This window comes from Molothrus ater, chromosome 35 (assembly GCF_012460135.2).
Source record: "Molothrus ater isolate BHLD 08-10-18 breed brown headed cowbird chromosome 35, BPBGC_Mater_1.1, whole genome shotgun sequence".
NCBI classification, from domain to species: domain Eukaryota; kingdom Metazoa; phylum Chordata; class Aves; order Passeriformes; family Icteridae; genus Molothrus; species Molothrus ater.
Genome location: NC_071662.1, coordinates 376165 through 391493, shown reverse-complemented (window position 1 = coordinate 391493; position 15329 = coordinate 376165). Strand labels below are relative to the sequence as shown.

General features: G+C 54.5%; 2 protein-coding genes across 2 annotated transcripts in view; one reads left to right on the top strand and one right to left on the bottom strand.

Annotated features, from left to right (window-relative positions):
• Positions 1 to 15329, top strand: part of LOC118700706 (zinc finger protein 268-like) — a 260704-nt gene that overhangs the window by 78425 nt on the left and 166950 nt on the right.
• On the bottom strand, positions 7936 to 8868 carry LOC118700724 (olfactory receptor 14J1-like). Its single transcript, XM_036405315.1, has one exon. It carries the CDS (start codon positions 8866 to 8868, stop codon positions 7936 to 7938), a length of 933 nt encoding a protein of 310 aa, XP_036261208.1.

The window sequence follows — 15329 nt, the reverse complement described above, 5'->3', positions numbered from 1 at the left end:
CCAGCCCAGCCGGCTCTGGCCCCACAGCTCTGCTCAGGCCAGGCTGCTCTGGGCACTGGCCCCACAGCCTCAGCCCCTGCCAAGGGCACAGCAGCAGCTGCAGCTGCCACAGGACTCAGCCCCAGCCATGGGGGAAGGTGCTTGGCCAAGGCCAAAGGAGGCTCCCTGGCTGCCCTGCTCCCCTCGGCCTGAGGTGCTGAGAGCTCTGCAGCCCCTGCTGCCATCCCATCTGCCCAGGGCAGCACAAGAGCCCCGGCCTTGGGGCCCTCAAGAGCTGCTCCTTCTCCAGACCCAGGGTCCATCCCAGAGCTTGGGCAGCCATAAAGCAGTGCCCATTTCTGTTCATTGCTGCTCTGATGGGCATTGATCCTCAGCCACTCGGAGGCTGCTGATGAATTTTACTCCTCCAGAGGCCTTGTCTTTTTTGAGCTCTTCATTTCAGGAATTCAGTGAGAAAAGCTCATAAATATTTGTTTGAAACACCTGAACAAGAAAAGCCCATGGGAATAATTTAAGTTTTCAATTTTTCTGTATTTAAATAAACATATTTCAGAAGTGTATTCAAAGTGAATATGCTATATTGAAAATAATGCGGAGAGAATTGTTTTGCCTGTTGAAGTTTTCTTTTCCTGTTTATAGATTGATATCAGCAATGTCCAATAGATATTGGCCCCCAGCACCTCCTCATGCACTCTGAACAGATATGAAAATCAAGACCCTTCATGGCTGACAATCAATCACACTTTGTCCTTATCCCCTCCCCACCATTTCCTTCACCCAACCCCTGGCACTCAGAGAAGCTGAGGAATGGACTCACATCCAGGGGTGTCCCCAGGGCTCAGGACTGGGGACAGACCAATTCAATCTCTTTACTGCTGATCTGGACGAGGCCATCGAGGGCACCCTCAGTCAGTTCCCACGTGAGCCCAGGCGGGGTGGGAGTGTGGCTCTGCTGGAGGGCAGGAAGCTCTGCAGAGGGATCTGGACAGGCTGGAGCCAAGGGCCCAGGACAATGGGATGAGGTTCACCAAGGCCAAGGGCCGGGTCCTGCCCTGGGCTGACAACCAGCCCAAATCCCTGGCCATGCCCTGCCTCTGATCCCCACAGCCTGTCCTGTTTCCTTCATCCCTCCTTTGCCAGGGACTTTCTGGGACAAGGGAGCTCTGCTCTGGGGATGGAGGGAGGTGCAAGTGCCACCACTGGAGTGGGAACCACAACTCATCAGGTTTGTGTCCTTTGGGGGTCAGGAACTGGTGAGACTCAGAGGCACAGAAAGTTTCTCTTCATGGCCTAGAGACCATAGTTGAAGAGGACACAATTTAATAACAATCACGCTCTTCCCTGAGCTATGTGCAACGTCCCAGCAGCATCTGATGAGTCCACCACCCACAAGGGATTTCCATCCTAAAAGTAGTTTTAGGCAAACGTGGTTCTGTGACAGATATAAAGACAATTAGGTTCTTGTATCAGGATGCTCATCCTGGAGTGGGGACAAAACAGCTCCAACAATTCCTGATTTGCAAAGCTGTCAGTGGTGGATGGAGAAGGGAGGTCAGGCTGCTCTTGGTGCTGAGGAAATGCTGAAACCAGCCTGACTCATTTCATCTCCTCCTGTCCTGGCTGATCTCCCGTCTTTCCCCTTCCACCCATTGGCTTTTGTCTCCCACCAGGCCCCCGGTGAAGAGCCTGGCTCTGTGTTCTCCATCCCCTCCTCGCTGGCACTTCCAGGCTGGGATGAGGAGCCCCTCAGCCTTCCCTGATCTGGGCTGGACAAGCCCAGCTCCCTCAGCCTCTGCTCACAGCCCAAGGGCTCCAGCCCCACCTTGGAGGCCCTTCCCAGACCCTGCTCAAGCTGCCAGACATCTTTCCTGCCCTGGGCAACCCAACCCAGGCCCCAGTGACCTGGATAATCCCCGTCCTTGATGTCCTGGTCACGCAGCCCTGGCCCCTTGTCCCCATGTCAGGCTCTGGGGTGGATCCTGTGGAACATCCTTTGGTGGAGGCTGTCGCAGACATCTTTCATGAAAAATCCTTTCTTAGGATTTTTCCTTGTGAGAAGCTGCAGTTTCAGCAACCAAAAGTAAACAATGGTTATCTGCTGCTCTGGAATGCAACAGGTAGACCTGTGATTGGTCTCCTGTGGATGTTGGGTTTCCTGACCACTCATGGCAGAGCTGGCTCTTGCTCTGTCTGAGACACAGATCTTTGTTATTCATTCTTGTCTATTCTTAGCTTAGCTAGCTTCTGAAGAAACCTTTTCCTTTCTATTTCTTTTTAGTACAGTCTTCATGTAACATATATCATAAAATAATAAATCAAGCCTTCTGATCATGGAGTCAACATTCTCGTCTCTTCTTCATCCTGAAAACCCTTGTGACCACAGTCACAATTGGTGACCCTCGACTGAGGAGGACAATCATCACTTGGTGAGACCACCAGAGGAGCATTGCTGCACTGGGTAAGCCCCGAATGTGTGGCATTGATGGTTGCTTCACAAGTGACCACAGAAGTGGATTCTAGCCAGGAGCTGAAGAACTGAAGATCCGAATTTGGACAGAGTTCTCAGCAAGGCTGACCACAAAGAGAACCTTCTGAAAAGCCTCCAGGAAGATGTTCAGAAAGCTCAAGAGCACCGTGCAGATAGCCAGAGAGTCCTGGACACTGTCACAAGGTACTGTTGGTTTTTCCCCTCCTAAAGATGAGGCCATTCGCAGTTTGTGGCTGCTCATCTGGAGGACTTCTCCCCTAGAGGATGAGGTTCCATTCTCCCCTTCAGAGGAGAAACTTCTTGCCCTCTGGCAAAAATGGGGTGAAGAGGATGGAATTCTCCTGTTGGAGACAGATCTCTATGAGTTTTTTCGATGGGCAAAGCTCTTTGGGTTTTTTACGAATGTGCTATATGCCCTCGATATGTTTGTCTGGGAGTGTATGGACTCCATTTTCCAATTCTTTTTGGGCCGTGGGTTCGGATGCCCCTCAATTTATCCAACCTTTTTGAAGCTCTTTCTAGTCTTGAAACGGAGAGCAGCTGTTTTTCCCTGGATTGCTAACTGCAAGGGCAAAGCCCCATTCCCCCCGGTTCCGGGGGAAGACCCTTTGGAGGGGGATGCTCTTCTGCTTTCCAGCCCCCCTGAACCACAGTGGAGGGGCGAAGTTTCGCCCGCGGCCGAAGGTTTTTTTTACTGCGTCTTCGGAGCATGCTCAGACGGAGCCGTTTTTTCCCCCCTCCCGTTGCTTTCAGGGGGGATGGGAGTGGGCGGCGCCGCCCCGGCCAGCGCCGCGAGCACCGCCCCGCCCAGCGCCGCAAGCGCCGCCTCAGCCCGCCCTGCGCGTGCGGGCGCTTCCCCGCGCGGCCCCTCCCGCAGCCGTCCCTCCGGCAGAGCCTGTGGGCGCTCCGGCCGTGGTTCCGCCGGCTTCCACGCCTGCATCTGAGACCTCAGAGACACCGCTTCCCGTGGCTGTGCCGATGTTGCTGGGCAACAGCGATCCACCGTTCCCCCCAGCCGTCCCGCTGCCTCCCGTGTGGGCTCCGCCGCCTTCTGCGACTGCGCTTCCGCGGCCCATGTCAGAGGCCAGTGCAGAAGAAGCTGCCGACCCCGTGTGACCCCCACCGCCCCCGCCGCCTCCCCAGGTGGCCCCGCTGCCCGCCCCAGCAGTTCTGCCGCCTGCGGGGACTCCGTCCTCCGTGTCTGCGTCAGAGGCTGCCCTGGAGCCCGCGGCAGCTGCAGCGGCGCCTCCTGCATCCAGCGTGACTTCCTCCCTGAGTTTTTCAGGTTGTCCCGGGGCTGCCCCTACGGGGGGAGCTGGGACAGGGGAAGAGGGCGTCAGCCTGTCCTTCCGTGGAGGAGGCATGGCCCGACAGCTGGCTGTGGGCGCAGCCCGGCTGCCTGTTTTCAAGATCAGCATACTTGGCAGGTTGGGGGGTGCTTGGTCTGGGGTTTCCCCCTGGGGGATGCGAATCTCTCTGCCACCCCTCGCGCGGCCCAGCGGCGAGGGGGAGGTGGGTCCCGAAAGTTCTGCCCCGGTCCCCAGCCCAGAGGGGGTGGAGGTGGTGCCGTGAGGCAGATGGGAGGAACACGTGGTGCATTTGCATCGCAGAGGCAGAGGGCACAGCAGGAAGCGAGCATCGCTTGTCTGCTGTGGGGAAAGGACATCCCCAGACCCGAGACGCGCTTGTCTGCTGTGGGGAAAGGACATCCCCAGACCCGAGACGAAGTTTCTCGGGACAGCTTCTGTCTTCCCATTGCCGGCATGCCTCGGTGATTTTGGGGAAAGGAAGCGTTTGGTCACCCCTTCTGCCATTGAACTGGCAACAGGGTGCGGGTCTGTGCCAATGCAGAGCCTGCCTCGGGGGCTGGGCCTGGGCTGTCTGCCTTGGTTGCTTGGGCCAGGGCCACCTCCCGGCCTCCTGTTGGGTTTGGGGGCTTTGCTTCCCCCTTCTGGTCCTGGGCCACCTTTCTGTGGGCCAGGTCTGGGGTTCCTGATCCTTCCACATGGGCCAGGGCCCCCAAGGGCCTCTCTCTGGCTCCTCTGCTGCTGCTGCTCTTTCCGACCAAAAAAAAAAAAAAAAAAAAAAAAAAAAATTAAAAAAAAAAAAATTAAGGGTGAAAGAGCTGGCAGCAGCTCAGAGGCATGGATTGGCTTCAGCCCAAGTTGTTCAATGAAGGGCTGTGGCAAGACATTTCAGAAATTTTCTCAAAATTCTTTGAAGACTGTCAATGGACTTTTGATAACTATTGATGGACTTTTCTGTAGCAAGCCTGTTTCAGGACCAAAAGAATCTTTCAGATATGGCAAAGAGGAACATCTTCAGACCATGGACTTTTCCTGAAACTCAGCTGCTTGGACTTGAATTTTCTTTGCATTGTTTTTGCATTTTCTTATATTGTAGAATTGTTTTAGTGATATGATAGACTTTTATGTTCTACAGGTCAAGAAATTCCCAGTTCATTCCACAGGAGCACTTGAGTGGAGTTTGATTGGCAACAGATAACCTGTCAAGTGTTTGTCTTTTCCTTGGCGTGAGTACAGCAGAGAAAATTACAAACACTTTTTCCTTTTAATTTAACTAAATAAAAAAAGGTGACATGTCGCAGACATCTTTCATGAAAAATCCTTTCTTAGGATTTTTCCTTGTGAGAAGCTGCAGTTTCAGCAACCAAAAGTAAACAATGGTTATCTGCTGCTGTGGAATGCAACAGGTAGACCCGTGATTGGTCTCCTGTGGATGTTGGGATTTCCTGATCACTCATGGCAGAGCTGGCTCTTGCTCAGTCTGAGAAACAGATCTTTGTTATTCATTCTTGTCTATTCTTAGCTTAGCTAGCTTCTGAAGAAACCTTTTCCTTTCTATTGCTTTTTAGTATAGACTTAATGTAACATATATCATAAAATAATAAATCAAGCCTTCTGATCATGGAGTCAACATTCTCGTCTCTTCTTCATCCTGAAAACCCTTGTGACCACAGTCACAGGAGGCTGTGGCTCCAGGTGGGCCGAGGGGATCCCAGGGGACAGGGACCCTGCTGGGCATGAACAGCATTGGACTTGTTGGGAGAAACTGTGAGGGAGAGCTGGGGCAGAGTGACCAACCCAGTGACCTGACACAGCCCTGCTGGGATGGCACACAGCCCCTCTGGGATGTCACAGCCTGCTCTGTGATGTCACAGCCCATTCTCTAATGTCACACAGCTGCTCTGTGATGTCACAGCCAACTCAGTGATGTCACAGAGGCAGTCTATGATGTCACAGCTTATCAATGACCTCACATCCCACACTCTCTGATGTCATAGCCCACTCTGTGACCTCATGTTACCAGATGATCAATTGCCTACACCAGGTGAGCTGACACCTGGAGCTTGTTCTCCACAACCCCAGGCCTATGGAAGCCACACAATGCCCATTGTGTGAGAAGGGGAACTGGAAGTTCAGCAGCCTCAGTGTCCGGCCAGCTCAGCCAGGCCCACTGGAACATTGGGGTCCACGACCACCAGGGACCACCAGAGAGACGCCCAGTGGCTCCTGGCCTGGATCAGGAATGGTGTGGCCAGCAGGACCAGGGCACTGATTCTTCCCCTGTACTCAGCACTGCTTGGGCAGCACCTCGAGTGCTGTTTGCAGTTCTGAGCCCCCTAATTTAGAAAGGATATGGAGGGGCTAGAGCGTGTCCAGAGAAGGGCAACAAGGCTGGGGAGGGGTCTGGAACACAAGTCCTGTGAGGAGCAGCAGAGGCAGCTGGGGTTGTTTATCCTGGAGAAGAGGAGGCCCAGGGGACACAAGGCAGTGTCAGGGCACAGGTTGGACTTGATGATCTCCAAGGACTTTTCCAGCCTTGTTGATTCTGGGATTCTCTGGAACCACCCTTGGAGCAGTTGCAGGATGAGCCCTGGGCCTCCTCTTCAGCAGCTCCAGCAGCCCAGGTCCCTCAGCTTCTCCTGGCAGCCCCAAGCCCATCCTGTCAGTCCTGCAGACCCTCTGCAGCTCCTCCTCATTGCCCAGAACAGGGAGCCCCAGAGGCAGACACAGCAGCCCAGAGGTGCCCCCCTGGCCTGGGGTGCCTCTGGCAAGGGAGCAGCAGCAGGCACTGCAGGAGCCTGCAGGCAATTCCTGCAGCACTTGTAGGATGATCCTGCTGCCCAAGGGACGTTCCCATGGGGCCAAGTCTGGAACTGCAATGGGGAGTGGGGCCAGAGAGGAAAGGGCAAACAGGGATGGGCTGTTTGCAGGGCAGGGAACAGTGCTGGGCAAGAGGAAGAAATTTATTCAAGGGAACAGTAAAGAAAGAAGAGGGGAAGGAAAGGAAATGCTGTGGGCAGTTTGGGGGTGGCTGCCAGGAAGCCCTGGCTCTGAGCAACAGCATCTGCAGTGGCACAGGAAACTCCCAGCTGATGGGAACAAATTTTCTGGCTGAGTGCAGAGGCCAGGACAAAGCTGAGTGGTTTCCCTGGCGTCCCCCAGCCCTTGCTGGCCCCAGGGGCTGATGGCATTTGTGCTCCCTCAGGTTCATGTCCCCACAGCAACAGCATGGGGGTGCTGCCCCTGCTGTGTGCAATGCAAACAGGGGCTGCTGAGGCAGTGCTGCCGTGTCTGTGCCTGCAAGGATGGAGCACCTGTGTGAGCTGGGGGAGAGGCCAGGGCTGCAGAGGGGGGATGTTGTTGGCAGCTGCATGAGGACGCTCTGGGATGCTGTCCTGGGCTGTGCAGCGCACTGGGCATGGATCAGGCCCTGCTCTGCTGCTCCTTCCCATCTGACCCAGGGCCCTTGCAGAGCCCCAGCCATGCTGTTTGCCCCCAGCCTGCCCACGGCCAGTCTGGGGCTGCTGACGGGGGTTTCTGTGCTGAGCATTGGCCTGGCCGTGTCCTTGAGAGAGGCTGGGCAAGGAGCCTGGAGCCCCCAGGGCCTGGCCTGAGGCGTCAGCGCTGCCCCAGCAGTGCCCATGGCCTGTCCCTGCTGCAGCCCCGGCACTGCCACCCCCAGGGCTGTGCCCGGCCCCGAGAGCACTCAGGCCCTGCAGCAACACCACGGCCACCAGGGCAGCGGGGCAGGGCCACGGCAGCAGCACTGGCAACACCAAGTGCTGCTGCTGCTGCTGCTGGGCACAGCTGCTGGGCCAGCACTGATCTGCCCCAGCTCTGCACACAGACATTGCTGCTGCAGCTCCAGAGAAGGCAACAAAAGGGCATCTCTGCAGAAAACTCTGCTGGGAGATCCTGTAGTTCCTTTAAAGCCACCAAGAGCGCAGCCCCTCAGTGACACAGTCTGTAGCCACAGAGAAGCTGGAGAGAAACAAAATGAGAAATGACACAAAGAATGGCTTTTCTTTGTGGACTATATTATAAAAGTAATACAAATGAAAAAAATCCCCACAACCAGTGGAAGAAGAAGTATCAAAGATGACTTTTATTACAAGTGATATGCAGAAATTGGCCAGCAGTTTAGTGTTTCTGTAACCATCCAGTCATCAGTCTCCACACTGCAGCCTTGAGCTCCTGGTTCCTCAGGCTGTAGATGAGGGGGTCCAGGGCTGGAGGCACCACCGAGTACAGAATGGCCAGGGCCAGATCCAGGGATGGGGAGGAGATGGAGGGGGGCTTCAGGTGGGCAAACAATGCAGTGCTGAGGAACAGAGAAACCACAGCCAGGTGAGGGAGGCAGGTGGAAAAGGCTTTGTGCCGTCCCTGCTCAGAGGGGATCCTCAGCACAGCCCTGAAGATCTGCACATAGGAGAAAACAATGAACATGAAACAACCAAGTGCTAAAAAGACACTAACAGCAAGAAGCCCAAGTTCCCTGAGGTAGGAATGTGAGCAGGAGAGCTTGAGGATCTGTGGGATTTCACAGAAGAACTGGCCCAGGGCATTGCCATGGCACAGGGGCAGGGAAAATGTATTGGCCGTGTGCATGAGAGCATTGAGAAAGGCACTGGCCCAGGCAGCTGCTGCCATGTGGGCACAAGCTCTGCTGCTCAGGAGGGTCCCGTAGTGCAGGGGTTTGCAGATGGACACGTAGCGGTCGTAGCACATGATGGTCAGGAGATAAAATTCTGCTGAGATGAAGAACGTAAAGAAAAAGAGCTGAGCAGCACATCCAGTGTAGGAGATGTTGCTGGTGTCCCAGAGGGAATTGTGCATGGCTTTGGGGACAGTGGTGCAGATGGAGCCCAGGTCAGCGAGGGCCAGGTTGAGCAGGAAGAAGAACATGGGCGTGTGCAGGTGGTGGCCGCAGGCTACGGCGCTGATGATGAGGCCGTTGCCCAGGAGGGCAGCCAGGGAGATGCCCAGCAAGAGGCAGAAGTGCAGGAGCTGCAGCTGCCGTGTGTCTGCCAATGCCAGCAGGAGGAAGTGCCTGATGGAGCTGCTGTTGGACATTTGCTGTGCCTTGGCAAGAAGATCTGTAAGAAAAGTAATCATGGAATAGTTGGGTTTGGAGAGGACTTGAAATATCCCAGCACAGGCTGGGGGCACTTTCCCCCCACTGCCTGCCCAGGGCTCTGCTGCCTGGAGCTGTCCCTGCCAGCAGCTGCTTCCCTGTGCCCAGGGCTGGGCCCTGCCAGTGCTGCCAGAGCCCAGCCCAGCCCTGGGGGCTCAGCTCTGCCCTGCAGAGCCCTCCCAGCTCAGGCACTGCCCAGGGGCAGCTCTGGCTCTGCAGGCTCTGATGGCAACGTCAGAGCAACCCTGAGGAGGCTGGAAAAGCAACACTGATGCTGCCTGTTAGGGGCCCTCTGCTGATTTCTGTCACTGCCAGGTTTAATCAGATCAAAGGGAAACTTTTTTTTATTTTTCACAGGCTGAACTTAGAGACAGGTGGGGACACAGAGAAGCCAAGTCTTGGTGCCCTGGGGCACAGCAGGGTCTGTGCCAGCAAGGGCTGGGAGGAGACACCTTGTCCTGAGGCCCTGGGGCCTCCTGGCACAGCCCCAGCCAGGCTGGGCACTGTCAGCCCCTTGTGCTGCCCTCAGCATCCCCCCCTAGCCCACATCCCAGTGGCCTCAAGGATCTGCTGCAAGGAGTCCCTGGGGAGCCTTGCTCAGCAATGGCCCTGGGGTCTCCTTCATGCTCCCTGCAGGGACTGCAGGTTTTTCAAAGGACTTTGGCTTTGGCTTTGGCCTTGGAGTCTCTGAGAGGTTTGTGCAATCATGGCCTCCAATTATCTGCTGTAATTAGTCCCTGGAGAGGCTTTGTCAGTAACAACACTCAGTGGGGCTCATTAATACTTCAGGGTTCTTCAGTTATTTGAAGGTACTTGGTGTTTCCCTTTTGATACAGACTCTGTGAGAGGTTTGTGCAATCATGGCCCCAATTATCTGCTTTAACGAGTCCCTGGAGAGCTTTGCACTGACACTCAGTGGGGCTCATTAATGCCTTGAGATACTCAAGGTTTTTTAAGGTACTTTGGATTCTCCTTTCCACACTGAGTCTCTCATAGGTTTTTTGTGCCATCCTGGCCTCCAGTTCTCTCCTCCAAGGAGTCCATGAGCAGCCTGTGTTGGGATGGACCTCAGTTGGACCCATTCATGCTTTGAGACATTTTGGGGTTTTCTTATGACTTTGACTCCTTGAAAGGTTTGTACAATCTCCTCTCAGGCCCTGAGGTTCAAGGGCTCAGCTCCAAATGCACCACAGGGCTGATTAGGATGCAGCAAGTCCTGACAAACCATGGCTCTGCCTTGATTTCCCTCTAGTCTAGTCCAGTTCAGCAGGAAGGTTTCCTTTTACAGTTTTGGATGGTATAAATAAGAGGCTTGACTAGGCCAATATTCAAGCAGCAATCGATTTATTAATTAATATGGTAAAGTATGAGCAATTAAGCACTGGCTACAGTGGGGGAAGTTTTCCCTCCAACTGCACACCCACAATTGAGGCTTACAGGTATTTATAGGGGTACTCATCATCTTTCTCAGCAGTTTCTATTCCAATTTTTACTCATCAGCAGTTTCTATTCCCAATTTTTACGTCACAATTCTATACACTATTGTGATTTAGTTTTTCTCAGGATGTATCCCAAAAGGAGTATCCCCAGATGGTGATGGTCCGGTTTCCAAAAGAAGAAAGACGAATCCCATCTGGTGAGGTCCAGCTCTCCAGATGTAGGTCCTCCTTTTAATTGCAAAGACTATAAATCTAACAACAGTGATGTCCAGCTTCCCTTGGTTGAAACCATAAATCCTTGAGGTGGTGTTCATCTTCCTTTCTCAAGCTGTTTTTCTCTGCTTTATTAAGGCCTGAGATAAGCTTGTTTCCTTTATATATATTCCAAAGCTGTAGTTTCAAGGATACAAGCAATGTTCTAAAATTATACTTCAAAAGGTTATTATTGCAGAACTCTTCAAGGATTAACTACAAGCAAGAAGCAACATTCTTAATGCTTTAATGCCAATGCTCCTAAATCAACCAAGGTTAATTGTAAACAAAAGATGGGTTCAAAGGACTTCTTTCATGCTTTACTTTCCTCAGTTATTATTAGAATTCACAACTGTCCCATTGTCGGTCTCCACACATGTCGCAATCACAAATACACACATTGCCTGTGTGTACCTGACAGGACACACAGCTTTGTATTTCACATCCCCCCGTGTCCCCCTGTGTTCCCCCGGGCAGGGAGCTGCTCTGGCCCGGGATGGCCGGGCCCAGCTGCGGGGCCTCGCCGGCAGCGGGCAGGAGCCGGCCCGGGCTGCAGGACATGGCGGGGGTGCCCGGCTGCAAAGCAGCTCTGGCTCCCGCCAGGGAGCTGTGGGCAAGGGGCTGCAGCCGTGCGGGAGGAAAGCCGCTGGGCCAGCCCCTAACGCTGCCCCGCAGAAAGGAAGGGCAGGAGGAAGCTGACAGATGAGCTGTGAGACAAAGCTCTGCCTATAATTTTAACAGTTTTTATTAACCTAATATCTATATACAACAAACTTAATAACCATATACAAGTAAAAAGTCAAGTTCCTTATGACAATTGTCACAGGCGTTTCTCGTTTTGGACAAGATGTCCCAGGTCGAGCATTGGGCACTGAGTCCTTTCCAGCTGGCCGGGGGCTGTTGATGTCTGGCGAGGCTGCAGAGGCTGCTCGAGCCCTGGGGCCCATGAGACCTGTCGAGGAGCTGTGCCTGGCCGTGCTCTCCTGAGGCAGCAGGGCCTGGGCGTGAAGGGCAAGGGTGAGCCGCCACAGGTGCTGGCCCCAGCACACCAGGACTCAAGCTCTTGTCCCACACTGGGCATGGCCATTCTCCCAGGTTACTCCAGCTCCAAGCTCAGTTGCCCCATGTGCCAGTCCTCCTGTTCCATTCTGCCTCTTCCTTCTTACTCCAGACACAAAATACCCACGCCACATTACCCAGCTCTGTACACAGAGCCCTACTCATCCCCCAGCTGGCACCCTGCAGATAATCAGCCCCCTGTCGTTATTGACCCCCTTGCCCTGACAGGGCCATACCTGACGCATCCTGTGTCCTGATCGCCGTACGATGCTGGTCATTACAGCCCCTCGAGATGTGTCCATCACCGTGCAGCAGGGTCACACTGGGCTGAGGAGGAGAGGGCAGCTGGCTGCAATGCAGGGCCCAATCCAGCACACCCCAATAATCCAACTCAGGTCTCCCTGGAGACTGAAGGCACAGATTCCCCCTGGATAGTCAGCAATGCCATCAAGCCTCAGTCACCATTCTGTGTCCCCACCTTCATCACACCTACCTTGTTGTGTACCAGGAGACGCTGCAGCTGTGCACTTGTATGTGGGGAAGCCTTGATGTTCTGCATGGTGGAGCTGCTGCTCTGATGGTCCCCAGAGCTCTGCGGCACACGGGGACACTGGCACAGATCAGCGGCCTCCTGTGGGATGAGGCAGAGGACACTCAGTGCCCAGCCCTGTGGCATGCAGGGCATCACCCTGCTGTGCCAGGGAGGGCACTGGCAGTGCTGCCTGCAGGGACATGTCCCTGCCAGCTCCTGTCCACCTGCTGCAGGAGCCCCAAACCCATCCCACCAGGCTGGATCTGCTGGCTCTGTCCCCATGGCCAGGTGTGCTGGCCATGGCACCAGGCAGGTCCCTGTGCACAGGACACCAACTGGCAGGAGGAGCTGGGCTGTCCCAGCTGCAGGGGTTGGTTTTGGGAACTCCTTTCACAGGAGGCACCCAATCCCCGTCTGTAGGATTGATGGGGGTAGAACGGTCAGGATGAACGGAGACGAGAGATCTCTGAAGCCAGGTCGTGGACAGTTTATTGCAAAGGGCGTGGGTGCAGGCCCTGCTTGGAGCTGCCAGCTGCAGCTCAGAGCTGGCCTGAGAGAAGAGAGGGGTAGAGAGGATGAGAGGGTAAGAGAGTAAAAGCATAAGAGAGTAAAAGGGGTATGAGGATAAAAGGCAAGAGTTAATAGACAAGAGGTAAGAGTAAGAGCTAAGAGCTAAGAGCATAGAAAAGTAAGAGCTAAGTTCCTGTTCCAATACAATAAATCATCTTCTGAGTTGAATATTCTGATTCTCACTTAACCAATCTATTACAAGATACAAATCCTATAGCATTTCCATACAGCCTATAACAATCACTACATTACCATACTGTGCTACATTTTAAACCCTAAAAACTCCTCTTTGGACCCCTTCTGCCAAGCTGCCAGGTGCTCGGACCCTTGGACCTGCCTGCAAGCAGAGGGTCTTGTTTCATCAAAAGGGGATTACCTTCAGCCACCCACACCATTGTTTTCCTGTTGTTCAGTAACTAAGGGATCTTGAAGCTTGCTTTCATTTCAATCTCACTTATAGTTTCCATATTCTCAAAATCTTTTGCCAGGCAATCATATTTATAAGGCTTTCCTGTTTCATCTTCCCCAACAGCCCTCCAAGCCTGAGCTCAGACTGCAAACAGACGCAGCTCATCAGATGTGCTTTCAGCAGCCTTGGGACAGAGAGATGGGCCAGACAGGGCAGTGCAAGGCAAGGAATGCAAAAGCCCCCAGCCCTGGGGCAAGCACTGGCCCTCCACAGCTGCCCTCTGCCCCCCTGCCCTGCCCCGTCCCCCCTGGCTGCTCTGCCCCAGCCCAGGTGCAGAGCCCTCCTTGCTGTGTCAGGGCTGCTCTGCACCCCAGGCACTGGGGATGTGTCCTCAGGGCCCTCACCTTTGGCTGGGCGGTGGCTCCTTGCTGGGGGGCATGGGCTGCAAATACGGGAGTGTCTCGGGGTACCTGGGGAGGGCAGGAGTCACAGGTGTGTGACAGGGGACATAGAACCTGTTCCTGTTGGAGGCAGCACCCCCAAAGCCATGGGATTGTAGCCCATGGCATCCCGCTGCCTGTAGCCCTTGGGATGAGCCCCACAGCCCCTGCTGATGGGCAGGGCTGCAGAGGGGGCTCCCCACATCAGCCCCTCCCAAGCAGACACTGTCCCCCTGTGCCAGCACAGCAGGTCACTGCTGGCACCCATCTCCCCCCATGCCAGCCCCACTGCCCCCGAGGCACTGGTGCTGCTCACTGGCCAGGAACCTGCACGCTGAGCATGTGGTCACAGGACAGGCATGAGAAAGGGACTGGCAGCTGCCTAAGGAGCGGGAGGGAAGAGGGCTGGCTGAGCTCCTGGGGCCTCAGCCCTGCAGCACACAGGCAGCAGCTCCCTGCAGCAGCCAGCTGCTGGGCAGCTCACTGCACAGGGTCACGGCCATTGCAGGGTGAACCGTGGGCTCTTGAGCCTGTTTCTCCCCATCCCAAGGTGCTGGCTGATGCCAGGTGAAGGGCACAGGCACCCATGCCACCATCCCAAGCAGCCCCTGCAGCGCTTTCAGCCCCTCTGTGGCACCAAAGCTCCCCCGTGTGCACGGCCAGGAGGGCAGGGCACGACCCAGCTCAGGGGCATGGTGTGTGACAGCCCTGCCTGGCAGGAGCAGTTGCCATCGCTGTCCCCAAAGCCATCAGAATCTCCATTGCCCTCACTTCTTAATCCCAGCAGCATTTTCACGCAACAGCCTATCCTCAAGTTCCTCCATGTTCCTGTTCCAGGAGTCCTCCAGGTGTTTACGGAAAGCCTTCAGCTCCAGGTGATCCAGCTGTGAACAGGTGCACAGCCTCAGCCAGCTGCTCCAGGATGTGACATGGAGCTCTCCAGGGAAAAGCCTGGAGGGGGATCCTCAAAGGGATGCTGCCTCAGGCTGTCAAGTCCCAAAGGTGCCAGTTCCTCGTGGTGGGGACGAGGTACCCCTCACCGTGTCTTCAATTGCATTGCTGAACTGCTGCTGGGTATTGTTCCAGTGCTGCTCCTGGCCTGAAATCTGGCTCTGCAACTCCTGCATCCTCTCATCCAGCTCCTCCATGTTCTCTTCACACTGGCTGTAATCGACTTTGCTGTCCAAGGCAGCTTTGTCCGCCTTCTAGCAGAGGGGAAGGGCAGGAGAGCGGTGGGGAAAGGGATGAGGAACACCAGGCAGGGCCAGCGTGTGAGGGACAGAGGGAGGAGTGCTTCTGAGACAGAGGAGAAATTCTCCAGAGTAGAAATCCATTTGGATTTAGGTGAAATGTACATCTTTGAGTCTGTGGTTAGAAAACATAGCTATGTAGCCTGACTGCAAAGCCTAGGCTCAGGGAAACTGATTCAGTGAAGGACAGAGATAAGGGGGGGACGGGACAGAGGGTGATAAAGAGAGACAGAGAGACTGCTGTGAAAGCAGGTCAACCTGACCTAAGAATTCTTTCTGATAAAGAAGAACTAGTGGCAAATGCCACGCGAAATTTGTAAAAATGAATATGTATGAACCTATTGTGAAATTGTATGGATATGTATTTGAGAGGAGGATAAAAAGGGACCTGAAGTTCCCAGAGGTACGCATGTCTTTTAAGGAGAGTAATCTCTGCATGCATCCGGCAC